General features: G+C 52.2%; 1 protein-coding gene across 1 annotated transcript; it reads right to left on the bottom strand.

Moving 5' to 3' along the window:
- Positions 1 to 30: 30 nt before the first annotated feature.
- On the bottom strand, positions 31 to 27,420 carry LOC122375311 (neuropilin and tolloid-like protein 2). The gene is made up of 9 exons (XM_043354622.1): positions 27,239 to 27,420; positions 18,904 to 18,954; positions 18,415 to 18,549; positions 7,206 to 7,291; positions 5,236 to 5,404; positions 2,899 to 3,053; positions 2,210 to 2,462; positions 1,363 to 1,628; positions 31 to 852 (listed from the first exon to the last, which is right to left on the bottom strand). The coding sequence occupies exons 1-9, from the start codon at positions 27,282 to 27,284 to the stop codon at positions 175 to 177; spliced, it is 1,839 nt and encodes a 612-aa protein (XP_043210557.1). The 5' UTR covers positions 27,285 to 27,420; the 3' UTR covers positions 31 to 174.
- Between the last annotated feature and the right edge of the window lie 408 nt (positions 27,421 to 27,828).

Below are 27,828 nucleotides of genomic sequence, written 5' to 3'. Positions count from 1 at the left end.
AACTCGGCATATTTCTCCACCCCTGCACCAGAGGGACCGCCACACGGCACCAGAGGGCTCACCACATCCCCACCGCAGTACCAGAGGGAGCCACCGGCCGGTCTGCCGCTCCGCGTCCCGCTGTGTGCATTGTACCCTGTCCCCGCACCACCGCACCCGTCAGCCGGCGCCGGGTCAGATTTTCACCACCACGTCTGGCGCGGAACGGGCCGACTGCAGACTGTGCGGCCGCGTTCCCATCTCGATGACGGCCTCTGCGCGGTACCGGCGCGGCGTGGCGCGGCCCGAGCAGCCCCCCTCCCCTCTCCCCGGCACCTCCACCCCGGCGTGCACGGAGCGCGCCTTGGGCAGTGTCCGCGGCCGGTGCAGGTCACAGTGCAGTGAGCCGCCGTACAGCGGGCCTCCGCCCGGCGGCGGCGGCGGCGGTGGCGGCGCGCCGCGGTAGTGGTCCTCAGGGAACGGGCTGATGGGCGGCCCGTGCGGGCAGCTCCGCGTCGGTGGCGGCGGCGGCGGCGGCGAGCCGTCGCTGTCGTCACTGTCCCGCGAGTGCCGCGAGCCGCGCGAGGTCCGCGAGGCGGAGCGCGAGACGGCCGGGGCGCGGGCGAGGCGCGGCCGCGTCTGGATGGCCACCTCGGCCGTGTCGATGTCGGTGTCGACGGTCTCCTCGCGGACGATGCCGACGCCGCTGCCCAGGCTGCCGTTGAGCGCCGGCGCCGGCAGAAACTCTGCCTTCAGCTCGACACTGGGCACGTAACAGCCGGGGTCGGCGGCGAGCCGGCCGCGGCCGGGCCGGAGCAGCGCGCCGTCATCGTGCGGCCGCCGGACGCTCTCCTGTCGGCACAGAGCCACACAGGTCAGCCGCCACCAGCCGGCACCAGTGGGTCATACACAGCCGCGTCAGCCGGCACCAGTGGGTCATACACAGCCACGTCCGCCCTCACAGCCAGCACCAGTAGGCACACACAGTCACACGCGTCAGCCGTTACCAACCGACAGCAGTATGCTGGCACACACAGTTACAGCCGTCACAGGTCAGCCGTCACAGTGGGCTCGCAGTGTATCAGGCTCACTGCTCATAACGGTCACGAGCAATCGATTTTTTCTTCAAACCAAGAACGCTTCAAACTACGAGTTATACAAGTATAACGGTAAAACAAGTCGCCCGAACACGAAAACGCACGGCTCCTATAGATAGTAAGGTGCACATTTCGTACCATCGTTATCGTCAGTCGGAGCAGGGGAAAGTACCTGTGCGTAACATTCGTCAGTTAGGAACTGGTGATCCACTAGGCAGCGCTACGAGCTATATTTGTTCTCGTTTTCTGTATAATCGCATAACTGGCGGCTGGCGCCCCGACTTGCCTGCTTTTCTCTGAAGTCCTGCCTGAGCTTGCGGATGCAGTTCCAGCACATGGAGAAGCACATGCCGAAGAGCAGGCCGCAGCCGATGGTCATGATGACGATGTTGGAGTTGGTGGTGAGGAATGCCAGCGCGTGCTGCTCGCTCGTCCTGTCGCAATCGGCCTTCTCGTCGAGCAGCTTGTCGCAGTTGAAGTTGCCATTGCAGACCAGCGAGCGGTTGATGCAGTAGAGGTCGTCGCAGTCGAACTCGGTCGGCAGACACTGCTCTGAAACACGGCACGGCAGGCGACTCACGCAACAGGCCAGACGCTGCTCTGAAACACGGCACGGCAGGCGACTCACGCAACAGGCCATACACTGCTCTGAAACACGGCACGGCAGGCCAGGCGACTCACTGAGGCTAGACACTGCTCTGAAACACGGCACGGCAGGCGACTGACGCAACAGGCCAGACGCTGCTCTGAAACACGGCACGGCAGGCGACTCACGCAACAGGCCAGACGCTGCTCTGAAACGCGGCACGGCAGGCGACTCACGCTGAGGCAGGCTGTCCCTAGGCTGTCCGACAGTGACCTGTGCACTTTCCTTCACTGTGCAAACACACGATATCAGAGGGTCGATGAGTAACTAACTCAATATATAGAGACCATGGACGGCAGACGAACCTAGTCACTTTGGTTAACCATGTCCAATTCCATTCATAAGGGTCCATTGCCCGTTTGGCTATCGGCATGCGGATTAGAGGTCCCCGCGGCAGCCGTGTCAGTGCCCGACACATCTTTTATGCGGCTCTGCATCAGAGCTTCCCAAGCCGCCCAGTTACCATCCCGCGGTCGGCGTGTGCTACCTTCGCTGGAGCGCAGCCGCATCTCGGTGATGACGGCCAGGATGCGGGTCTTGGCGCTGACCAGCGACGAGCGGGCGGCGAAGAACCGGAACGTGACGTCGTTGTCCTGTCCCATCTTGACCGACTCGGCCTTGCTGCTGCAGAAGTGCTGTTTGCGCCGCAGCAGCAGCTCGGGACCGCTCAGAATCTCCACGAAATTCAGCTCGCACTCATTGGGCTTGGCCAGCGAGAACTGCTTGAAGTATACCTGAATCTGTGGAAACAGCGGAGGTCGATCCTCTGTAACCTTACGCAAACGTCTAATTATGCTCGTAAACGTTTACCCTGCGCAGTCCGCAAAACTGTTACCCGCGCCAAACATCTAACGTGGAGCCATTATTTATACGCCGCTTTGATACGGTCCCTCGATCATATTTTGCGACAAGTGTAAATAAATGTTTGAAAGACCGTTTAATTAACATCATTATTTACGTACTTATGTCAGCCGGTTGAAGCTATTAATTTGTTCACCCAATGCGTTCGATGACTGGATATTTAATTATTTCTATATTTTCTAAGAAAGTAAATTGTGTAGGTCATAGACCGGGCGCATTCAAATAACTAAACGTTTAAAAACAAACGTTTAAAAACAAACGTTTTTAAAAGATTATTTGATCATCTATAGAGATAGTTGAATTGGTCTGGCTGACCTCCTTTCCGGGAGTGACGGTGACCCGCCAGGTGCAGTCGATCGGCAGTCGGTTCCGCTCGGCGTACGCCACCGACTCCTCCGTTATGTTGTCCGTGGAGATGATGGCCTCCGGTCCGGTCAGCTCAAAACGACACCTCGGCGGCTGCAGCTGAACTGAAATCGGCCAGACGTGCGCCTGATTCTCCCTCCCGTTCTAATCAATAAATTCACGGTGCACGCGACGCTAAGTGACCTTAATCGCACGACCAGGCCATTTCTCATAACACGAACGACCAGGGGGGGGGGGAGTTGTTACGACCCCCCCTGGCGTTTCGAAACGGAAGGTCGTAGAGCTTAGCGGAAAAAACCAACGGATTGCTCTCAACGAGATCTCGCGATTGGTGGTATATTTTTTGGTCCTAGGTCAACATTTGACCTACTTTTGACCGGTCAAAGGTCAAATTTTCGGAAAAATAGACTTTTTTCAACTTTCGGCGGCGATTGCGGCAAAACGGTGGGAGATATCGACTTGAAACCTTCACTATCGTGTTCCTTGATCAATTCTCTATCGTTTGGTATGTATTTCGTTTCCCTAGCTCTAAAAATGGCGCGTTGGGAGCGCCGGAAGTCGGCAAGGTCACAGTCGGCGGCAGAAATTCGAAAAATCAAAATTTAAATTTTTGAAATCTGTTGTATTTTTGGATTTGGGAGGTCCATTTGCTCCCTATAGAAGCTAATATTGCTGCATATTCCCATTGAGGTGACAAGAATTAGCAAAATAGTGGTTCGGGCGCTTTTCAAAAATAGTACCGGACGCTGTTCCTCTTGTGACGTCATAGCTCCGTAACCTGACCTGACCCGGTCAAATTTCTTATACCATATGATAGCCAATACTTGCCCCAACATGCATGGAAAGTTTCATCACGATCCATCAACCGATGTCCGTACCACCGGCAGGAAACCTCGGGCGTTGGCACTCAGTTTGTGAAAATCCGGCCGGAGGCTGTACCTCTTATGACGTCATAACTCCGTGACCTGACATGACCCGATCAATTTTTTTTCGGCAAAAGATGCGCAAAGGTTGCCCCAGAGGGTATTGAAAATTTCAGCCTGCTACGACAAGCCGTTTAGCGTGCACTTCGAAAAAACCTCAGGGGGGAGGGTTGATACAACCCCCCCCCCCCCTAGGCGTTCTAGGGTTAAAATTATAGTCAATGTACCGCTATTACCCCGACCAGAAGCGGAGAGCGTTATATCTAGAGGGTCATTTGGCGTCACATAACATTTAAACGCTTGGCCAGCATAGGTATTCCATCATTGAGACAAACTTTAGCTCAGTTCTGACTAATACGAACGCTACGATATGAGGAATTCAAAGACAGAGGTCGTTCGATGTCGGCAGGGCTGGTAAAGTGTTATGTCCTATTGACGTCGCCGGAGACACAGTACCAGTAAAAGTTCAAGTACCTGGGGTCAAAATTACCACATTTAATAAACTTTTACAGTAATAAATAACTTTCAAATAAAGCAGAAACTAAACGCAAGTAAAAGATACCATTGAATCCACAACGTACCTATATCCCCTTTAACAAGGACATAAAAAGCCCCTATACCTAATACATACCTACAGCATGGTTATGAACAATTAGTAGCCACAACTCACTTCCGTTAACAGCAAAACTATCGTCGACAGTTGCTAACGAAAACTGGATCAAACTAGATGATCAAACACATACTAACAGACGCTTAGACACCGACCCCGCTGTCGGCTGTGCTATTTCAAGCGGGGTTGATTGACGACCAGTTGTAGCCAGCTATACGACTAGACAAACGACTAGATTCGGAACCGGGGTCAGACCGGTTGTACGTGGTAAATTCATGCGGGGTCGATAGTTTCTAGCCGTCGTCGTTGTGAGCTACCGATACAATAGCGACACCTATTGCATCTGCTCGACGATCGTAGCGCCCCCTACCCTTTCCGGGTTCTTCGTCTGTTACGCTACCCGCTGACCGAGTGATGCCGTGACATTTAATTAACAAACTGGAAATTTCGAAGCGCGAGTCTGGTAAGCAATTTAGTACATATGACTGCTCGTAAAAAAATAATATAGAAATGAAACCTAAGGAAACGCGCATCGTAGTTGCATGCAGCCTGCATACATGAATCGTAAAAAGGTCGGGGTCATTTTTCGCTCTCATTTATTGGTCGGGGACGCAATTTGCTTTTTTACCAGCCCTGGATGTCGGTCGAAGCTGCCTCACACTCTGTCTCGGGCGAGGTGAGTGCAAATACCGGTCTATGCACCACTTACCCTGGGCCGGCTTGAAGGCGTACACAGCCTTTACTACCACTCACCCTGAGCTGGTTTGAAGGCGTACACGGCCTTGAAGCCGTCGTACTCGATGGTCTCGTCGGACTGAAAGCTGAGCCACAGGTGTCGGCTGGACGAGGTGACCAGCCGGGGGAATGCCTTGCCGCACGACCGGCGGATGGCCGGGCTGTAGGCCTCCCTGCCGTCCCGGATCTGCGGCGGCCCGACGACGGCCGGTCAGCGCAGGGAAACACACAGCGCGGCCATCGCAGAACCGCAGCTCCGAGACTTAGAACAATACCATGAACCTTGCTTAGCAACCGTCTCTGCATGTAATGAATACGCTAGATTTCACGGCCTATTTCACCGCTACGTGACTCTAAAAATAGCCCGGTGACGGAGAGCGGCCGGCCGGTCGGACGGGGCCGATCAGCAGCTGGCGAGTGACGCGGCCGCTCTGGTGTTTGTCCCGGTGACTGGGACCAGGTGCAGGGCGGCCCCTGTGTCAGGTCGGCCCGGCGGCCCATCCGTCTGACCGATACCGCCGGCCAGTCGTCCCTCCCCTCCCCAACGGCAGGCGGAGAGGAGAGCTGCTGCTGTGCAGCCGCCGCAAGTAGCAGGCCAGGAACTGATGGACAGGGCTGAACGGCGGCAGAGCCTAAGGACTATACTCTCCAGTGGACAGGCTAAAGACCGCCTATATGTACTGTCCGGTGGTATGGGCTGAGAACTACACTCTCCGATGGGACGGACTGACTATGCTCTCCGGCTAAACGGGCTGGGAACTACATATAGGTACTCCCCCGGTGGACTACAATCTCCGGTGGTTAGGACTGTGGACTATACTCTCCGGTGGGACGGACTGACTAAACTCTCCGGCTAGACGGACTGTGGACTTGTGTCCGGTGGAACGGACTGACTACACTCTCCGGCGGGACGACTGTCGACTATACCTAGTCTCCGGTGGGACGGACTGAAAACTATACCCCCCAAGTGGGATGGATAGTCGACAGTCGTCCCATCGGAGACTATAGTCCACAGCCGTCCCACCGGAGAGTATAGTCAGTCCGTGCCACCGGAGACTAGTCCACAGCCGTCCCACCGGATAGTATAGTCAACAGTCGTCGCATCGGAGACTATAATCCACAGTCGTCCCACTGTGGATTATAGTCTCCAATGGGACGGCTGTGGACTATACTCTCCGGCGGGACGACTGTGGACTATAGCCCCCGGCGGGACAGACTGCGGACTACTCTCCGGTGGGACGGCTGTGGACGACACTCCGGTGGGACGACTGTGGACGACATTCTCCGGCGGGACGACAGTGGACGACACTCTCCGGTGGGACGGCTGTGGATTAATGTCTCCGGTGGGACGACTGTGGACGACATTCTCCGGTGGGACGACTGTGGACGACATTCTCCGGTGGGACGGCTGTGCGGTCACAAGCGCCGTCTCCGGAAGCGGGCCGTCGCGTAATGACGCCGGCTATCGATCGGCGGCCGGCCCGGTCAGACGAGAGGGAGGGCTGTCCAGAACCGGCCCGGTCAGACGAGAGGGAGGGTCTGTCCAGAACCGGCCCGGTCAGACGAGAGGGAGGGGCTGTCCAGAACCGGCCCGGTCAGACAAGAGGGAGGGTCTGTCCGGAACCGGACCAGAGAGAGGGAGGGCTGTCCAGAACCGGCACAGTCAGAGGGAGGTCTGTCAGATCAGCCTGGACAGAGGGGAGGGTCTGTTCAGAGCAGGTCCGGATGTCCCCCCCCCCCCTCGGCAGCCACTGAACGCGGTGTGCTCAGCCGTCATGCAGCCGGACTGAATCGGTGAATACTTGTACTGACATGGGGGAGGTGCCTGTGTCGTCGGCTTATTCTATGTACTCGTATGATGTGCAAGAGATATAACACAAAAACATACGTCATATACCCAACGGTGCGCAACTTTCTATTGGGCCCGGCGCTTGGCTATGGTTTGTCGCATGCCGTGCATATCGAGTCAGTATGCATAGAAAACTCACCAAAAGGTAGTCATTCTCGCACTTGGGGCTAGGCTCCAGATGAAACTTGTCCCGGAAGTCAATCTCGATGACCTGACCCTCGGGAGCTGGAACAAATGACGCGTCGCGTTCATGACTAATGTTTAACCCTATTAGTGGCAGGCTCCTGGCTACCCCTATTAGTGGCAGGGGGGGGGGGGCTGTTTACGACCCCCCCCCCCTTGATATCTCGAGATCTAACGGGCCGATTTTCAAAATTCAAACGGCATTCGATTTCGCTCAACGTGATCTACATTTCTAAAAAAAAATAAAAATTAAGACAATGTCAATAGGGGGTAGAGGGGGGTAAAAACGGACAAATTGCAGATACATTTTAGACTGTTTATCACGGCCAGGTTTCTGAACCAATCTTAACGCAACTTTTGCCGATCGATAGAGGATGAACCAGGAATTCACATGGATCCTAAAAATATGCATTTTCAAAAATCATAGGCGGATACAGATCATTGAGATTGGGGGTACACAAAAAGTATAGTAAATAAGGTTTTTGTTGGTACTGTTTCTAAAAAGGGTGGTAATGGTCTTGCTATGTTACAATTTTCTTATGAGAGAACGACTACAATTGTATTGGTCATGCATAGGCGGTGTCAGGGCACCTATGTTGGGAGGTAAAACATAACCCCCCTTTTTGGACGCCTGGATCCGCCTATTATAGCAAAAACGTGTCAAAAGAGGATGCACAATAACTTTGTAGGTATATGTTATCACATGACACCTTTCATTCACTGTTCGTAAAACTGGTGCATACGGTTATAATACATCATGGCATCGTGATCTTCGCCCAAATGACTCGCTTCACAAATTGGACCCCCCAATTCCCAGTGCTCTGGAGCCGCCGCTGGTAAAGTTATGAACTTGAAATTTTCAGGGAATGTGCCCAATTTAGTTTTAGGAAAAGTCAGAAAATTTCAGCATCGTAGCTTCAGCGGTTTCGGAGATATTCCCGAAAAACCTGAGGGGTGGATGAAAACACCCCCCCCCCCTGCCACTAATAGGGTCAAGGGATAGTTACGTGATATTATTTAATTAAACCCATTCTCCTAAACAAAAGAGAGCCTTCTTGACGAACTGCTGAAAAAGAAAATATCAATGATAATCATTAGCATCCGAGGTGTCGCCTGCATCGATCATTTTAATTTAATGGCATTAATTATTGAACCAAAGACCTCTATATACCGTGGTACGCAGAGGTCTATGATAGAACATACATATAACCTTAGACGATAAGTGAAAATATAAAGACGGTGACATGGACCTCTGCTCAAGGGGTTTACCCAGCAGGATTGATCCATGGCATTATTCAGCATCGGCAAATATCCGCTGTCTTCATTAGCCTGTTTGTACAACCCCGAACATCTATTGCAGATAACATCGATAGGCAGTCCGTAGCAGCGAGTCAGAGAGGCCATTTCAGCGGCAGCGGCAGGGTAGCAGGTCACAGGGAGACAGCTCCTCACAGGGAGAGGAAAGTTTTGTCACAGGGAGACAGCTCCTCACAGGGAGAGGAAAGTTTTGTCACAGGGAGACAGCTCCTCACAGGGAGAGGACAGTTTGTCACAGGGAGACAGCTCCTCACAGGGAGACAGCTCGTCACAGGGAGACAGCTCCGCACAGGGAGAGGAAAGTTTGTCAAAGGGAGAGGGCAGTTTGTCACAGGGAGAGGGCAGTTTGTCACAGGGAGAGGGCAGTTTGTCACAGGGAGACAGCTCCTCACAGGGAGAGGACACTGACAGTTCGTCACAGGGAGAAAATTCGTCACAGGGAGAGGACAGTTCGCGTCACAGAGAGTAGAGCTCACATGGAGAGGGTAACTCATCAGTTGACACAGGGATGGGGGACGGGTAAGCCAGCGCTGGTACCGGGTGGGTTGTTACAGGACAGGACAAATCGTTGCAAAGTCCATATCGCAGCGTGAGACTGAGAATCACTGACCCATACCAACAGATTGAAACGGCAACCGTAAGTTGTCGTAGTCATTATATCCCTGGTGAAATGGATTGTCATCTCTCGTCTTCAGGTATGCTGCACCCCAAATGTTATGAGTGCTACCGAATCGTAAGTTCAATGGCTTCATTTCGGAAACCGATGTTGTTTTCACGAGCACAAGATAGGAAAATTACGATGGTGCGTCTGCGAGGAACGCTGCCCGGGATGTCAGTAATGTGACGTGACGCACTTCCCGGCACGTCAGTAATGTGACGTGACGCGTGCCGTCACAGGAGGGGAGGCGGTGTCGTCTGTCAGCTGCTCCCGGTGACAGCTGACGGCCAATGATTGACGACCCGCGCCGGGCGGCTCAGAGTGACGGCTGACATGCTTCGCTATGAGTGCTCAGATCATACACATACCTAAACATGGGACAGAAAGAGAGAGAGAGAGAGAGAGAGAGAGAGAGAGAGAGAGAGAGAGAGAGAGAGAGAGAGAGAGAGAGAACCCCTACATGCGCCTTGCCGCGCCTTGCCGCATGTAAATTACATTATATGCGCCTTGCCGCATGTTAATGGCGTTGCATGGCAGAACTGAATAGCGATGCTTTATTCGTTCACTTACAAATAATGTATGTAAGCACATCAGGTCAACAAATCACCGTTCAATACGTCAACCTGATTTATGTTTAGTAAATTTATAACCAATGCTGCGACCGTCAACTCAGGCGATAGAATAGCTGCGAGTTTATGTATACGCGGCTGGGGATTGTCCCCTGTTAAATTCATGCTGTAGCTTGAGATGATGTTTTTTCGTACTCCAGCGTAGATGGGTAGCCATACGGCTTCCACGTTTGACAGTGATGACATCAGTCATCTTTTGCAAGCTCGTTAAAGATTTGGGCTGTACGGGGATTCGAACCCCGGGCCTTTGGGGGTTCGAATCCCCAAAGGAAAAAACATCATCATCTTTGGGAAAAAACATCATCTCAGGCTCTCAGTCCCAGCGGATAAAAACAACACCTAAGAATCATGCTGTAGCTATTGATTTACTGAACTTAAGGAGAAGCCTAAAAACAGACTCTGCAAAAAAATGATCATTCCGATTGATCATTTCGTTTAAGGCCTCCATATATTTCGTGCCTGTAGCTTGTCATCTGGGAGGGCCGAGGATTTTCACGTTGAATAGCAAAAAGGATGACTGTTCTCGACGGGTAGGCATTATCATTCGCCAGCAGCAAGATAAATGAGTCTGTCTCAGAAGCGAGGGTCGAGTCTGAGGAGTGCGACGCTGCCTCTGACCGAACGAACGATATATGTAGCTACTGATTCCCTGCGCTTTATAACCTCGAAGTACATCATCAGAAATGGTATCATTGCCTAAAGTGCGGCTGCATCCACAGCTTACAAAATACCTACTATTATCAATAAAGCGATAAATGAGGGCATGTCGTGTGTCCGCGTAGTTCTAGCTCCGGTCCTATGCGTCTATGCCAATTATCAATGGCCCAATGATCGGATGTTGGGTAGGTACACATCGCCGAGTCTGCCGGCCGGTGTTGTTATCGGAGTACACGCCGTCGTACGCCGTATGTACGTCACCACTGCTGACAGGTGCCAAACAGAGCGCTGGCTGCCCGGGCGCCGCCGTCCCCGCTCCAGAGAGCTGGCACCGGCCGCTGGCTCCGGGGACTTGGCGCGACGTGAGAGGACCATTTGGCCGTCTGCGGTCCACAGGTGCCGCCGTATCGCCGACACTGCCCAGCCACTCCTCCAGTACTTACATACAGCTGTGGATGTATGGCCGCTGTCCGGCACACATGCGTGGCCGCACGAAGTGTTGCAACGCTAATATATCGCAAAAGGCCAGTATGCGTGTGTGCGTGCCTAAATGGGAGAATGCACACGGCGAATGCCTACTTAGAATATTGCTCTGTCATGTTGCAAGAAGGGGCGCCGTAACACTGGTTTAACGGACCGTTCAGGCCACCGGCGGAGGAAGCCAATATCCGCCGGCACGTCCATAACCCAGCTGGTAACGAGCTGACAACGACCACCCCAGACGTACCGGGGTGCATCGAAGAGCGCGCTGCCTTCGTAAAACGACCGGCAGTGAAAGGAGCGGATATTGATATTCACCTTCAAGCTTAGCAAGGGTCAATCGGTGTCGTATTAAATGACAAGGCTCCAAAGTGCCCGTAGGCTTCGCTGCGCTAATTGATTAACTTCAATTCTCAAGTTAATTATCATTGCTTAGTTTATTCCTTTTACTTCATGAGATCGCCATGCCTATTAACCCTTGCCCGTTTAGGGGTGGGGGTCAATGGACCCCCTCGGTTTTCGCGAATAACTCGCGTAAAAAGCGGCCGATCGCAACGAAACGTTCAGTGCCTTCGCGTTAGGTATTCGATTTTACACCTACCCTGAAAATTTCATGACCCTGACCCAAATGACCTGTGACCCACTTTTCGAGACCATATTTTGCCGGAATCGCGACTCGGCGTATGTCGGCTCGCATTAGCCGCACGTCTGCAGTCTTTTCGTGGTTTCAAGCGTTCAGACATGTAATATGATGTTGCTCCCATGCATTAGGGTGGGGGGTCAAGGTCACCTGAAGGTCAGGTCAGGTTATTCACCTTTGATGACCTCGGCTCACTTTTTCGAGTTGTTGATGTTTCTAGGTTAGTTTTTGGAGCTGAATTCGAATTTAGCAACCATTTGAACATTTACGAAGTAGTTTTGTGCCTTCGTAACATGTTACGGAGCTGTCAGAGGCGGTTGACAGTTGACACCTACTACGAATACCCAGCAGGACCCCTACTGGGTGACCTGACCTGACCTGACCTGGCCTAAATGTATGAAGACATCATCTGTGATCAAAACTAACATGATAATCGTGATCAGTACCCCGAAAAGCCCCATGACAGCCACACTTTACGAGGTTCTAAAAGGTTCCGATTTTCCCGACATTTGGGTCATTGACATGAGCTGGAAGGTCAACCAATGACCTAGGACCTTAAAATTCGGTATCATCGGCTTCCTCTCGTGACGGAAAACACGCTCGTTTTTTTCGAGAAGCTGTAGCTCTATCAGGGACGAAACGTCAAGGGGGTGGTCCAACGGGTACGTTCGCGGCTGGCAAAACAGTAATACGGGCGAGGGTTAGCCTAATTAATAATTATTTCATCTTCATTTGTCACGGCAGAACGTTTGCTTGTATTTTTCGTTACAACTTTTCTAGATGTTCCTTAATCCTTTTAAAAACAGTCATGAATATCATTTTATATTATCTCGCCCCCAATCCAGCTATGTCTGCACGCAGGGAGCGGCCGCCGTGTCCTGGGCCACTCAACGACGGGCTGTCCGGCGGCGGCAACTTCTGTCCCCCTGCCCGCCCCCTCCCAGCCATCGACCCAGGCTAGCCCCAGGCTATTCAGCTCAAAGCCTGGCCTAGCCAAATCGCCGTCCAGCCAGGGCCCGAATCGCTCCAGGATGCCCGAGCAGTGCTCTCCAAGTCGCTGTTCACCGCGCCGCGCCGGTCCATAAAAGTCCGTCGTCTGACCGCCGGCCGTCCGACTGGTCTCAGCCTCGCAGCTGACGAGAGGAGCCGGCCGGGAACCGAATAGCGACGGACGGGGCAGGCGGCGCGGAGCTAATCGGAAACTAATTGGCCGCCGCTCGCTGGAGCAGAGGACCGCGCGCCGCAGCACGGCGGACCGACTAAATGGAATCCGCCAGCCTTGGAAACGTACGGCGCTGGTCTTATTGGATTAGCGCCATCACTGCAAGGACAGTTAACACTGCAGAAAGGTGGCAAAATCTAAGCTCTGACGGTTTTTCGATCAAATAGTTGGTGATAGTTGTTCTTTACTTGCAAGGATGAATGCGTAATTTGTGACCGATTACTTCTTTGTTGCAAAAAGGCGTTTGTATCAGTCTCGTAGACTGTGTTATTGTCATGCGGCTGCAATGAGAGAGCGTAAAAGCTCATCTTTTTAGCTCTTCTCTTCATTGACGCTCCGATCGGCAATGAGCACCACCGGACCAAGTGGTCCACTCGCCGCAGAGTCAGCGGGCCTGGAGTCCGCACCCGGTGGTCCCGGCTGGATCCGCGGTCCGGACACCGCCATCGACCGCCGCTCGGTCACATCTCTCACCCGTCTGTCACGGGAGAGAGGGGAGAGGGAGAGGGAGAGGGGAGGGAGAGCGGCCCAGCATCCAGCTCGAACTGCAGCCGAGTCGTCCAGTCTCGGACTGAACTGAAATCGAGCCAGCCTCTAGGAAATAGCTAAAAAGTAGCCAGTGACCTGTGGACCTGAAAGAGAGGCGTGCCACCAAGCCTCAAAACAAGCCTGACTAATGAATGAAATGCCTGGAATGAGCAGGGATTGCTGGTTAGCAATCAGGTTAACTAAACCATGACTGCTTAGTTAGGCATTTACACCCCAGCGCAAGCCGTCTAATCTCAGACTCGCTGAGCCACTGGGGACGGTCGCCGCCTCTCCCGACCGGCGAACAGTGACGGCGCCGGCCGGACGACGTGTGCCCGTCGCGTCGGTCTGTCGTCGCCGCCTCAAGCCCTTAGTGGCCTAATCAGCGTACAATCTGGCACGCCGGTGGCGACGGCGAGCCGGCCGCGCCGCGGTTACGGCTCGGCCGCGCGCGCTCCTAATGACTCTGGGGACGGACAAACCAACTGGACTGGGGACGGATGGACGAACTGGACTGGGGACGGATGGACGAACTGGACTGGGGACGGTTGGACGAACTGGACTGGGAACGGATGGACGATCTGGACTGGGAATGACATCGACGGGGCTGCAGATAGGACGGCAGACTTAGCTTGGCTGAATGAGGCTTGGTGGTGGGACCCGGTGGGACTCGATGAGTCTGAGAGGGACTACTGGTCGGCCCCGATGGCAGTCGGTGGGACTATGGAGCCAGGGTTGTATACGACTCAATCAATAGCAATCAATTCAATCACGACAAATTTGGGAAACCAATCAAATCAATCAAGTCAGAGCAGTTTTCGGGAATTGATTCAATCGACTCAAACGCGACAATGAAAGGAATCAATCAACTCAATCAAACGACTCAAACCAAGATATACATTAGGTTTTTTGCCCCACCAACTTGGAAAAGTGTCCATAGCAGTCTGGTGTACCTACCTACCTACCTACCTACAGAAGAAACAAAAATATTGTCATTTAAAATTATAAATTGCCATGCCATTCAAAGTTTCTATGTAATAAGGAAGGATACCTAGTGATGGACAGGTGGATCATGATATTGAGGTTCAATGGGTAGAATTGGAGCAGAAGTTTCATTTAATGGGTGCAAAATAACCCAGTAGTTGACTTCAACAAACGCCCCTTTACCCAAATCACCACCTTTCACCTAAAAGTTGTCAATTTAATTTTGGCCATATTCCAGCTAAGTCATCAGGCCATCTACCCCATGTAAAGCCCCCGTCTGTCTCTTATGTGAGTTATGCGGAGCTCTTCTGAATTGAACCCTGAACATAATGAACCTAGCTAGGTTACATGCCACACTGACACCATATTGATATGAAAGTGTTGAAAATGTGCTATAAATTTGACAACTTCATTAGGTATGCTTTATGAAGACAGCAGGAAAGCAGGTAGGTACGTACCTACTTACCTGCCTAGATGTGTCACTGGCTACCAACAGTACCAACGAAGGTAGATAGGTTATATGTGAAGAATTCAAAACATTTTATTGCAATACAATTTGAAACTGTTAGGACTGGGGGATAGGGATGAGCATTAAAAATATATTTAAAAGGAAATGGAAAGGACAGGGACTCTGGAACCACAGGATAAGTTAAGGACAAAGGAAGAAGAACAAGGAAAATTAAATGCCGTTGGTCCGATTGCGAAAAAACAAAGAAAACGTTTTGCCAAGAAGTATGCTAAGCTTTTATAAATCCTTATTCTTCGTCTTTTGATTTTTTGGTAAGATGACGTCATTGATTATCATGTAGTATGGTAGATCATCATAAAATAAATCAGTACAACACCAATTTCGTTTTATTTATTATTTCAATTGAAATAAAACCACTTAATAATATTCGGTAAAATATTTTAAGGAAAATGAAATATGTTATGCCTAGGCTCTCAGGAGAAAAGGATCAACAAACGTTCTGCTGCAAATTAAACAATGCAGCAAATTAGCTATTAATGTAAACGTAATTAGCGAGACGAAAACGGCGCTTTTGTTTCAGTTATTTTTGTAGGGGTTTCAGATATTTATAGAGTTTAGTGGGTTGTTTCTGAGGAGATGTGGAGATGTGAATTAGTAATTAATCACACTTTATTAGTATATAGGGCCTTGCACTTTATCATCTGGATTAAAAAAAAATTCCTGCTGAGTGCAGAAAGGTAGGTAGGTGCATCGCCAGGTTCTATCACAGGATTGGAGCAGTTATTGCAGTTGAAAGTCAAAGTTGGCTGTTCATGTTTAGGCCCTGTTCTTTATTTGGCCATCTACTTCATATTGCAGTTGTGATGACAAGCAGTTTTCAGTGTAGTTTTGTGATCTTTGATGTCATCAATTGGTGTCATTATTTTTCGTCAACTAAAACTTATTTCAACTTTCCATTCAATCGACTCAATCATACGAGTCACTCTAATTTTCGGGAATCAAATCAGTCAACCAGTCGCTAAAGTCAAACGAGTCAGTCAACCAGTCATCTCGAAAACTCAATCGACTCAATCCAATCAACTCAAAATACGCGCTGAATCAAATCAATCAATTCAATCGACTTGATTGGTATACAACCCTGTATGGAGCTCAGTGGGGCTCGGTGTCGCCACCGCCCATCCGTCAGGGCCACCACGCCGCCGTGGTGTCCCGCTCTTGGCGATCCGTCTCCCGGCCGCCTCAGCCCTGACAGGTCGGCTGACCACGAATACATACCGACAACATGGCCCGGCCATGTCGACACCGCTGCCTCCGTACCACTAATACACAGGCCAATAATGCAGTATGCCAATAATTCGAGTAGGACACTCGAATGAGTGCGGGAGGTAGCGGCTAGGCTATGGCAGACGAGATAACGAGAGCCACGCCTGCACGTCGACGTCCGTCGCCTCCAAACTCTGTTCCCGCCCTTCACCAACTGCGGACATTCTCATGCTAACGTGAGTAAATTTAATTAACATTGTCCGTGTAATGGATATGAGATATCACACACGACAAAGGCTAAAGAAGAAGGATACACATCTCACGAAAACACCATAAGCTGTCCGACTCGTTGGCGCAGCTGATGAGTGCGGCGCTGACGGTCTCCCCAGCGCCTGCAGCCTGCCCCTCGGTCCCGCCCAGAGGCACAGTGTGACGGACAGTGTGTCGGCCCTCCGCGGCCGGCTCTCAGGCCGGCTTTGTGCCGCACTGTGGCGCGGGAATGTGGCGGGAGGACGGGCGCGCGCCGCTCGAAATACCGCGCGCGCCCGAGCAGACGGCGCGCTGGCACAAGACGAGAGAGCGCGAGACGCCAGCGGCACTGATAAAGGCCGACGGCGCGGGGCCTCGCATGAGGGAGGGGCCTCGCGGCAACGTGACCTTGGTAAGGCTCTATGTGGGCCCTGTCCAACAGGAAGGTAACTGGGGGAGATGTCGCCCTCACAGAGTACTTACCTACGAACAGGACAGGGTGAGCCAGGGCTCCGGCGGGATACACGAACAGGAAGGTCAGGGCTCGGGCCACGGATGGTGATTGCAAACATACGTGGCTTTTTAATGATGATCATTAGTGATATAAATAACACACTAATCACTATAGCTTTGCCTTACCTACTATTGAAAACTTATGTGACTTGCAATCTTACGTCAATTCGCCCCATAATTCTGTAGGCATTTGTTTTGCCTCTGTCATTTTAGTATGATTATTGAAGTTGGCATCATTGTCTGAACACAAAGGAAAATCACAGCGCCGCCGCGGGCAAAAACTGTCTGTTAATTGGCTGAGGAGTTGAGGGCGGTGGGCGCTGTCGGCTCAGCCTGCCACAGGTTGACGCCGCCCGTCTGGCAGACGACGTTCTTTTTGAACGCTCTGTCGGCCTCAGACGGGTGCCATTACACGGGCCGGCCGCAAACAGCCGGCCCTCCCGCTGGCGCCAGCCACCTGACACACGCCGGCTCTTCTTAATCGCCACACGGCCGAGAACCGGCGCCAGCTGACGTCACTAGAGCGCCTGGTGACGTCACAGGTGCGGCCTTGTCTTCCGTTTTCATCAGCGCGCAAAAAAAAACATGGGGTACAAAACATTGAATTTGGCTGTCATGAACATGCGCCAAGCTAAAAGAAAAGCAAAATTAAATTAACTGAAATGAAATAGATACATAAATACAAACACGAATGAGAAGAGAAAGCACTACCTATCACATTATCATCATGAAATATTAGAAACCAATGAAAATGGGGGTGACAAACACAAGCCAATCGCTTGCCACTCATGTCACATAAGTGTTTTGGTATCGGCGATAGACGAAAAAGGATAGACTAGACATATTTTGAAAGTAACATTTGCATAGATATCTACCATAACCATGATTGACTGCTGTTTTCATATATATTCATTTTAATATGCTGCTTACTGCCCCGCCCCCTATGTCACAGTCTGCTACAATTGTACCTATATCTGCTAACGACCGACAGATTATCAGTCCCTTTAGCTGTCAGATTAGCTGTTAGATTGTGCCATGAGTGTCGTCGACTGACTGCCGTTATCAGTTCTGAGAGTGACAGACGCCGGAGGGGACCTCACCAGGAGCCCGCAGGTCCCGCTGGCACGTGACACAGGCACGACTACCAGCCAGCGGCTGACGACGGCCAGACACCCGTCAGCGGATATATATTCGCGGTGGCAGGACACCGTCTCGGACATGACAGGTGCTGATTAACTGCGGCCCTGCGGCGGGACGGGTCGCCGCGCCACTCAGCGGCACTGTGGCGGGACTGGGGATCGCCGGAGCGGGCCCTGTGGCGGGACTGGGCCGCCAGAACGGGCCCTTGGTGCCGACAACCAACTACAGCCGGGCAAATCGCCGTCAGAAATTTTTAGACGGCACTCTTGCAAGGTTTATTGTTGTGCCACCCAATTCAACGCGTATTTATCCTCTATAAATGTTTAAATGGTATCGAGTATGGAACGATCCACCCCTGCACATGACCCACCTCTGCGTAGTACCTACAGGCTTCCCCCTTTCCCCATGTTTCCCACCTGTGAGCGTGCGGGTGCAGTTGGCGTTCTTGGGGTAGCGGCCCGGCCAGCCGGGCGAGTAAAACTCCCTCAGCACCTCGTTACCGCGGGTAAAGTTGACACAGGCCGGGTGGGCGTTCAACGCTGCCTCCTGACCTGAAAAAAAAACACCAATATTAATTTCGGTGTCCTATCAACATTGTGTATAGGTAATCAATTTTGACTGTGACTGTTTGACTGTTTATTGTACATACAAATTGTTTGTATCGAATGCTGCAGCACAACCAGTTTGTGCGAAAGACAGCATGGTTCAGCATAGAAGCGGTTTCATTTAGCATTGTATCGTAGAATTCACCACTGTGTCTATTGATTTTTTCTAGTTTTATCTAATCGACAAATAATTTCTGTTAAAATGAAAGCATAACAATTATTTTGAAAAGGAAAAAACAGCATCAGCAATTTCAGGTGGCATCGACCATTCAACGACAGATGAATTTCGAGACCACTTACCACAAACCGTTGAAATAAGGACGGCTAGGCTGGCTATGAGTAGTATGTCACCTGGAAAAAAATAGCCACCGTTAAAGTCACATACCTAGTATTCGAAAGACCAATCACTTATGACTCTCTGTTGTACTTATTTACATTATATTTCCCCACGGGCCACGACACTCGACAGGCGGTAAATATAATTGGTCAATAAATGGCCAAGAGCCCAATGCTACTGCGATCACGGACTAAGGCCAGGAACGGTCAGGGTTCGCGTAGGGGCCAAATATGTTCGCTACTTCATTGAGCACGAGAGGCGTTAAGGCACCCCCCCCCCCCCACACACACACACACACCCCACCCTCACCCCCACCGCAGCTAAGCAGTTAAATGTAAATAAACTAGCGAATATAGGCATATATCATACCTATTCATTATCTGACAACATGATTGACCTAGAATGAAGACGGCATCGAAGTTGTAACGCGTACGGGTGTTGTAAGTACGGCGGCACAGCATGAGTTAGGCGGCATGCACGGCGGCACAGCATCAGTTCAGGCGCTCGATACCAGCACCATCTAGGGAGGGAAGTTGAACATACCTTCAGATTCAGCGGGGCGCTGGGATTGGAAAGGGTTTCGGCATTCATTTAACATTGAGTTGTGATGTTTTACTGATTGGTCAGTATAAAGGTAGATGTGACGCGACATTCAAGAGAATCAACAATTAGCCATGTAAATACAAACAAAGCTCAACCAGTATGTACCTAAAATAGTGGTAGGTGTTATATACACACATTGGTACGCTTTAGGTACATGCGCAGGGATACAACAGTAGTCATGGACGGTGAAATATTAGCGAATGTTAGTGGTAATAAAAAGGATCTATTTGGTAACGTATGTATCGATAACTGATTTCCAACTGAGGAACTTCAATGTGTCATTAGCTATAACCGCACAACAGCACGCAATGGACCGCCAGTCGAGCTGATTTGTTCCTGCTATTCAATTTGTTTGCACTGAGTGACTGGTCGCGAGCTGCCGTGGCCAGAGACTCGGCAGAGGTGGAGACTTTCCCAGCGCTCCTCGTCGAGGGTCACAAGTTCTAGATCGATGGCGAGGAGAGAGAAGGAGGGGAGGGAGAGAGAGAGAGAGAGAGAGAGAGAGAGAGAGAGAGAGAGAGAGAGAGAGAGAGAGAGAGAGAAAGGACGAAAGAAACAGAGAAGCGAATGACAAATGACAAATGACGTCTGATGGCGGTTGTTAGGTGAATCTGACGTATTGAGAAAGGCCGTGGCCGAAGAGGTGACAAGAAACGATTAAAAACTGTCATATTTTTCACCAAAACAGAGGGTAAGAGGCTCGCCAAGTCATTTTAGAAAATGCGCCACTTTCGAATTCGGATCTTAATGCTTATTATTTATTTATATAATCGTTAAATCATTTTTGCCTTATAGAAATACAATTTTCTAGTCAAACACTGTAGCCCAAACAGACTGCTTGAAAATGTATACGGTGTAAGCAGTGTGTGGGCACCGGTGACCCTCTGAACGGGCGCCGCCGGCCCTCCGTGCGCGGTGGTGACCCTCTGAACGGGAGCCGCCGGCCCTCCGTGCGCGGTGGTGACCCTCTGAACGGGAGCCGCCGGCCCTCCGTGCGCGGTGGTGACCCTCAGTGGGCGCTGGCGACCTCCTTACGGCCTGCCGGCCGCTGATTGGCGGCTATGCCGGTCACGCTGGCCAGGTGAGAAGGACATGGAGCCGCACGAGTGGTCCGAATGGCGTCCCAATCGCCGCCGCGGCGCCCCTGACGAGCTCGCCCGCCCGGACCGGCAATCGAATCAGGCCGGCAGTAACGTAACGAGCGCTGGCATGCCGCCTCCGCCTACCCAGCGGCACGGGGGTTCACCGCCACCACCCCGGGTTGGGCGGTAGCCACCACCCACCCAGCCCGGGCACAGTTCACCGCCACCCCGGGATGGGAGGTAGCCACCACCCACCCAGCCCGGGCACAGTTCACCGCCACCCCGGGATGGGAGGTAGCCACCACCCACCCAGCCCGGGCACAGTTCACCGCCACCCCGGGATGGGAGGTAGCCACCACCCACCCAGCCCGGGCACAGTTCACCGCCACCCCGGAATGGGAGGTAGCCACCACCCACCCAGCCCGGGCACAGTTCACCGCCACCCCGGGATGGGAGGTAGCCACCACCCACCCAGCACGGGCACAGTTCACCGCCACCCCGGGATGGGAGGTAGCCACCACCCACCCAGCACGGGCACAGTTGACCGCCACCCCGGGATGGGAGGTAGCCACCACCCACCCAGCCCGGGCACAGTTCACCGCCACCCCGGGCACGGGAAAGTTCGCCGCCGCGCCGTCCTCCCCTGACAGCGGTCTCCACTCTGCCGCCGTCGGGGCCGGACAACTCTCCGATACTGCCTCTGAATCGATACACACCCACAGCCGAGAAATACGGGAAACGACGGGGAAGTGCCATGCTCGTAACAGTGATATACGTGAAAACTCGCTGGCCCGGAGGGGGGGGGGGGGCGTTCCCCCTGGCGAATATTTGCGATAGCTCCCAAACGCTTAGAAATAGGAAAACGACACTTTCAGTACCTTTTTTCCCATCAATTTGACATCTTCTAAAGTAAAAAAAAAAAAATGGACCTAGCCCCCTTGATGACGTCACAGGGTCCATTTTTCTAGACCCCTGCACGGCAAACTTCGGCGTCACAGAGGCGAACTTCAAATAGCTACTAAAAATATAGTTTTAGAGATAAAGACAAATTACGAGCACGGTTGTGTAGCGTTTGACCTAGCGAAAATAGAAAAATAGTTTTGGTGACGTGAGGTCAGACTCAGAGGTCAGGTCAACGACCCCGAAATGTGTTTTAGTTTTTCGCAAATAACTTCGACAAACATGGCCCTAGAGCTTCGGCAGTGGTACCATCGCATTCGCCTTGTCAAGCCGCGTCAAATGATATATATTTTGTTTGGAAAAGGTCAAGTTTTATGTTGACCTCATGTGATCTCGAAGTCGAATGACCTTTGGTTGACCTTGACACATGAAAATTCGTTTATGATGGATTCGTACCCACTGATCACGAATCTGGCATTTATTTCCTCTTATCCTTCATTTCGAGCCTCCGGATGGCAAAATTGTCCTATTTATTAACTTGAATCAGTGAAATAGCCTCTAGCAAAGATACTCTTCTGTGACTTTGACCTTTGAGCAGCCTTGTATCGTAAGATAAACGACAAATAGGGACCTGATAAGTCTCAAAACATTTCAAATTATCTTGGAAATTAGCACACAAGATGTACGAAAAAGTGCAAAGTTTGAGGTCAATTTTGAGCATGACCTTGACATTGACCTTTGATTTTGAGCACATTTGCGGAATCCTCAGATTCTCTTCTGTCGTTTGACACCCTATTTTGTCGGTTTTATGCATCCTGTCGTCCTCTAGAACGCTTACTTTGAGATTACTACACATGTACCGGTTTTTGCCTTTGACCTTGACCGCTGACTTTGAAAACTGACCTGAGGTAAAAAAAATTAAGGTGCTTTAGAATCGTCTTGTAACTAATGGCCTTTCGTTTGGCATCGCTTTTGTTTCCTTAGCTCCCTTAATTACGGAGTTAGACGGGGGGGGGGCGAAAAACGCCCCCGGGCCTCGGTGGTTGGGATTACCCCCCCCCCCCGGGCCCGGCCGGGTTAATATATAGTTACTTTGCTCATTATAATCTATCTTCAAGTTATACAGCTCAAGATGGGGAATGTTCATTAAAACTGTTCTTATAATAACTTATCACTAGTGGCGATGCTGGCTGGGACTTCTCTTTTTCCTTGCAAACGTGTTGAAATAAGAAAGCATGCTTTCTTCCCAAGCGCTTAACGAATCCACGGACAAACGTTATACCTATAAGTAAAGTAACCTTGGTAATGCCTATGATCTTCCAGCCGAGTGGTCTGCGGAGTGAGAAAATTTGCCCCAGACTACATACATCCCCAATGATCGTTATATAGACAGCGGCGAAAACACAATCATCTGACGCGCTGATCCGCGAGGGCGCCCAGCATCCATTCTCCAGGGACCGCTGCTCTGTGCTACCCGTCCCCCGCCGCCCGATGTTGGGAAACTGTTGCGGACGGGTGGGGCTGCTATATGTACATTGGCCTAAATTAATTCAAGCGACCCTCTTCGAAAAGGTTCGATATTGGCCGAACAGAAATCGTTAGGCGGCACGGGCGGACATCGATAGCAGCGCCTCTATCGGTCACTAGGGAAAGCTGGGCTGTAGGCGACGAAATACCGGCTGAGTTGTCACAAGTTAAATAGGTTTACAGACATCCATCTTGTGAAAAAGTTGAACTTTTGCCTTCAATATTTCTACAGGCAATTTTAGAAGTGCCTTCACATAGATTACAAAACCGTTTAAATTATTTTATTCACTTCAAGCCTTCCCTATTGTTCTTGATGATGCGGGAACTATTTCTAATTAGTGTTTCTAGCTTAGTAAAAGAACATATTGTGCAAACGATGAAAAAAAAGCATAAATGGAAGATTTTAAATGCAATTTTCTGTAACAAATAATGGTAAATTCTCTACACATCAAGGAAAAAATGCATGCTAACTGATAATTTAAAGTTCTTGGGGCCAGTTGGTTTCTTCTTTTCTTATGTCGCCCCAATGGCCGCGAATACACTTGTGATAACGCCTATCGTATGGTGGAAGCCGTCCACCATCGTCCGGAGCTGTTCCTGCCCCGCGTCGGAGGGAGCTGTCCCGCGTCTCGATGAGATGTCCCGCCCCCATGTCGCAGGGAGATAACCCGTGGCGGTGTCGGGGGATCTGTCCCAGTCCCGGTGGGAGGGATCTGTCCCGGTGGGAGGGATCTGCCCCGATGGGAGGGATCTGTGCCGTGTTGGGGGGAGCTGTCCCGGTGGGAGGGCGCCGCCCCGGTGGGAGGGAGCTGTCCCGTGTCGCAGGGAGCTGTCCCAGTCCCAGTGGGAGGGATCTGTCCCGTGATGGGGGATCTGTCTCAGTGGGAGGGATCTGCCCTGATGGGAGGGATCTGTGCCGTGTTGGGGGGAGCTGTCCCGGTGGGAGGGCGCCGCCCCGGTGGGAGGGAGCTGTCCCGTGTCGCAGGGAGCTGTCCCAGTCCCAGTGGGAGGGATCTGTCCCGTGATGGGGGATCTGTCTCAGTGGGAGGGAGCTGTCCCGGTGGGAGGGCGCTGTCCCGGTGGGAGGGCGCTGTCCCGGTGGGAGGAATCTGTCCCAGTCCCGGTGGGAGGGATCTGTCCCGGTGGGAGGGCGCTGCCCCGGTGGGAGGGATCTGTCCCGGTGGGAGGGAGCTGTCCCGTGTCGCAGGGAGCTGTCCCGGCCGCAGCCGCCGGCTGGGTGACGGTGTTCCGATGCATCGATCGCAGTCCGGCCTACAGCCGCGGCCGGGCCCAGTGCCGACTGCGGACTGCGGCCGGCGCCACAGGTCACAGGACGGGCGATGGAGCCTGCCGGACGGACGGCCAGCGGGACTCGTGGTGGAGACGTGGAGCCTGCCGGACGACCATCAGCCGGACATGTGGGACCCGCCGGAACAGCCAGATCAGAAGACACTGGACAGCACATTCCGGAACGTTCTCTTTGTGGTAAAAGCGATATCCCAGGGCTGATGTGTATCCAGCATACATCACTTAGATAGCTTTCGCTAATGTCATGCATCCAAGAATCTTGCCAAAAACAATTACCTCATTTCGTAAATAATTCCTCTGTAGGTACTTTTGAATTTTAGGCTCCATTAGTATGAATAGGAGAAACGCGTCCAAGTGTTCTCACAAGTGGACGGCCCAGCCAGGAAGAACAAAGGCCTTTATTTCCCACTGTCAGATGTAAAAGACACAATGAAATGAGAAAACACAAAGCAGCCGTGCTTTCCAGATGGCTGCGTCATCTGACTATTTTACACTTTGATATGTCTTTATGTTTCCTGCAACGGTAACAATATCTAAGCTAAGCTTATAAAAAAGCAGAGATGGAAACCCTCCTTCTAGGGAAAATTACTTATTAAAGTTTACTTGAAGTTGAAGTGCGAACAAACGTTGCATTGGAATTATAATCAAATAAGGAAAGGAATATTTTGACGATTTTTTCAGCATTTGGACAGCGATCAGATTGCGTCCGTAGTGATTGCGGGATACCAAAGTCGGGCGCAGGGCGATCCCCTCAGCGCTGCTGCCGCCATAGCTGCGGCGGTGGGGGCCATAGACGGGCCCCCGCTTCAATGAGGGCCACGCCGCGCCCTAATCGGCGCCGCCGGCCTGTCGCAGCGTCGCCTAACGACATTACCCCAACCTCATCAGAGCGGCCGCGGTCAATTTGTGCCGGCAGACCGGACCGGAATGGCACCGCGCTCCGAGGGCGCGGGCCGCGACGGAGCCACGGCCGCCGCCAGTGGCGGCCTCTGATCAGATCGCGGCCAACAACAACCTTACGACACTCGGCGCCCGATAGGAAAACATGAAAGGCTGGTGTCGCAAGGGAGGCAATAACCATTCCGATGTTTGGCGAAATATGGAGGAGAGTTAGAGGAGGGGTTATAGGACAAAATATAGTACGGTAAAATACAGTGAAAAATGGTCGAATGTTGCTGCAGGCAGCAAATCAGGCCCAAACGACTTAGGGGTGGCGGACCCTTTCGTTCAAACAGCAGTGTCGATTGACCGCGGCTGCCAGCTGCCATGCCATGGTTTTTCAATAGCGGTATTTCATAAAAAGATCGGAGGGGATCAGTTCCTACTTGTAGGGATGATATTAAATCTTAGCAATCAATGGCAACGCCAAGTTTGTGAAGCAGTAGCGGCGGAACACCTTCAATTAAAGGGGGGGGGGGGACTTTTTGTCCCATTCTTTCCATGCAACGCACATAGGGCTAATGTCAAAATGCCAAGATCAAAGGGCGCATGGTGCCCCGGTCCCCTCCCCGTTCCGCCGCCTATGTGTGTCGCTTGTCACAGAGGCTCAACTTTCAGCCAATCAGCTTGCAAATAGGTTGTATCAAATGCGCTGTTTTGTCTACAACTTCATGCGAGTCTATGCAGCTTTAATTGATAGGTCAATGCATCGTTACCTTCCGCTGCAAATAGTGCGTGACCTATACCAAAATTAAAAATAGCTCTTCCTATATTAAAATATTTAATTCAAAAGGTTTCTGTTCTTTTCTGATCATTTTAAGCATATAAAATCATAAATCCATTGCAAAACACTAACTTCAGGAAAGTGGACTATTCCCTTTAAAAGTTTGAAAACCTTATCTTTTTTTGCTAAACTACTCATTAGAGAAAAGAAAGCGCATTATTAATTTGCACGACGACGAAGTGTTCAAATGGAATAATCCTTCATCTGACACGGACTCTTACTCGAACGGAGCAGCACCAAACCTAGCCTACCTGACTCGCGGCTCCGTCGACCAGCTGTTCCCACACAGGGAGGCCCTCGGTGTCGACCCCTCGGTGTCTGCGGGTCACCGCCGCGGCGCGCCAACCCCAACAGACGGCCGCGCCAAAACAGGCCCCGGCGTAAAACACGGCTGTCGCGGCTGTCACTCCGGCAATATTGCCCGCAGAGGAAGTCGTTAGCCGCCAGCCGTCCGATCCAGTGTGCTAGGAGCCGTCCGATCCAGTGTGTCAGGAGCCGTCTGATCCAATGTGCTAGGCCGCGGAGCTTTTTGATCCGGCTCGTTTCACAAGCAAGCTTTAGTTCGAGCCATCCCAAGCCGCCGTCCGATCTACCTCTTACAATAATTTGCAGTGATGTCAACACAATAATGTGCAGTAGCATCTATAGACTTACAGGGGCACGATGCACCGGGACAAGAGGGGACGTGGAACATGGAGCACGGATGCTGTCGTGCGGCGACCGTCTACGGTCGTACTCTGTGTATAGTTGGTCGTACGGCCACACTGTACTGTCGTAAGCTGGCTGTCGAACTGTCAGCAGTGTCGTACGGCAGCCGTTCCCTGGCCGGGATGACTGCAGCAGTCGAGGCTTGCAACTTAGGTGGGTAGTGGGTAGTCATGCTTGACTGGGCAGTCACTGTACGAGGTAGGTAGCGGGCAGTGGGCAGTGGGCAGTGGGTAGTGGGTAGTGGGCAGTGGGCAGTGGGCAGTGGGTAGTGGGTAGTGGGCAGTGGGCAGTGGGCAGCGGGTAGCGGGCAGTGGGCAGTGGGTAGCGGGTAGCGGACAGTGGGCAGTGGGCAGTGGGCAGTGAGCAGTGGGCAGTGGGCAGTGGGCAGTGGGCAGTGGACAGTGGGCAGTGGGCAGTGGGCAGTGGTGACTGTGCGGACCGACTCACCTCTGGCGGCGCGGCCGGCCGGTCGCCGTCGCTCGGCCGCGGCCATGCTGTGCCGGCGGTGGCGGTGGTGCGCTCTCCGACTCCCGACGCGCCGCGCGCTGGCCTGTCATCCGTCCGAGCGGCGGCCCGCCGCCGGCCGCCCAAAACACGCCCCACGCCGCCGCCGTAGTAATAGCGCGCCGCCGTCGCCGTCGCCGCCGCCGCGTCACGCCGTCACCGCGCTTGGCACGTGCCGCGTGTGACGGAAATAACCGCCGCCTCCGACGCCGGCCGACTGCACGCCGACGCGGCCGACGCGGCCGGCGCGCTCGTGCGTCGGAGCCGACGACGGTGTCACGCCGCGACATCTCTGAGCTCGAAGGACAACTAGAAGTGACCGGCACCGGCGTCCGGTCGACGTCCGTGGCTGCAAAACCAACAATGAACACTTGGAGTGCCGAGTAGAGCACTTCATGGGCCGGATAAGTCTGTTATCCATGGATAAATCCATGGACCGGATGGGATTGGATCCCAAATTTGGAAAAATAGAATTTGGGCTAGATTTGGGAGTTGGAAGTTGAACACGGATCAGAACGGATAAAATCATAACA

Source organism: Amphibalanus amphitrite, unplaced genomic scaffold, assembly GCF_019059575.1.
Source record: "Amphibalanus amphitrite isolate SeventyFive unplaced genomic scaffold, NRLGWU_Aamphi_draft 001815F_arrow, whole genome shotgun sequence".
In the NCBI taxonomy this organism is placed as follows: Eukaryota; Metazoa; Arthropoda; class Thecostraca; order Balanomorpha; family Balanidae; genus Amphibalanus; species Amphibalanus amphitrite.
Note: the sequence above shows the minus strand (reverse complement) of the source record. Positions and strands in the feature narration are given on the sequence as shown.

Bases quoted from the DNA above. Each gene is read 5' to 3' on its own strand.
- LOC122375311 (XM_043354622.1), bottom strand. From the start codon at position 27,284: ATGGCCGCGGCCGAGCGACGGCGACCGGCCGGCCGCGCCGCCAGAG. The intron at 7,292-18,414 runs GTGGGAAACATG...CATTTGTTCCAG, and splicing joins CTGCACCCGCACGCTCACAG to CTCCCGAGGGTCAGGTCATC. The intron at 853-1,362 runs GCAAGTCGGGGC...TGGCGGCTGACC, and splicing joins AGGACTTCAGAGAAAAGCAG to TGTGTGGCTCTGTGCCGACA.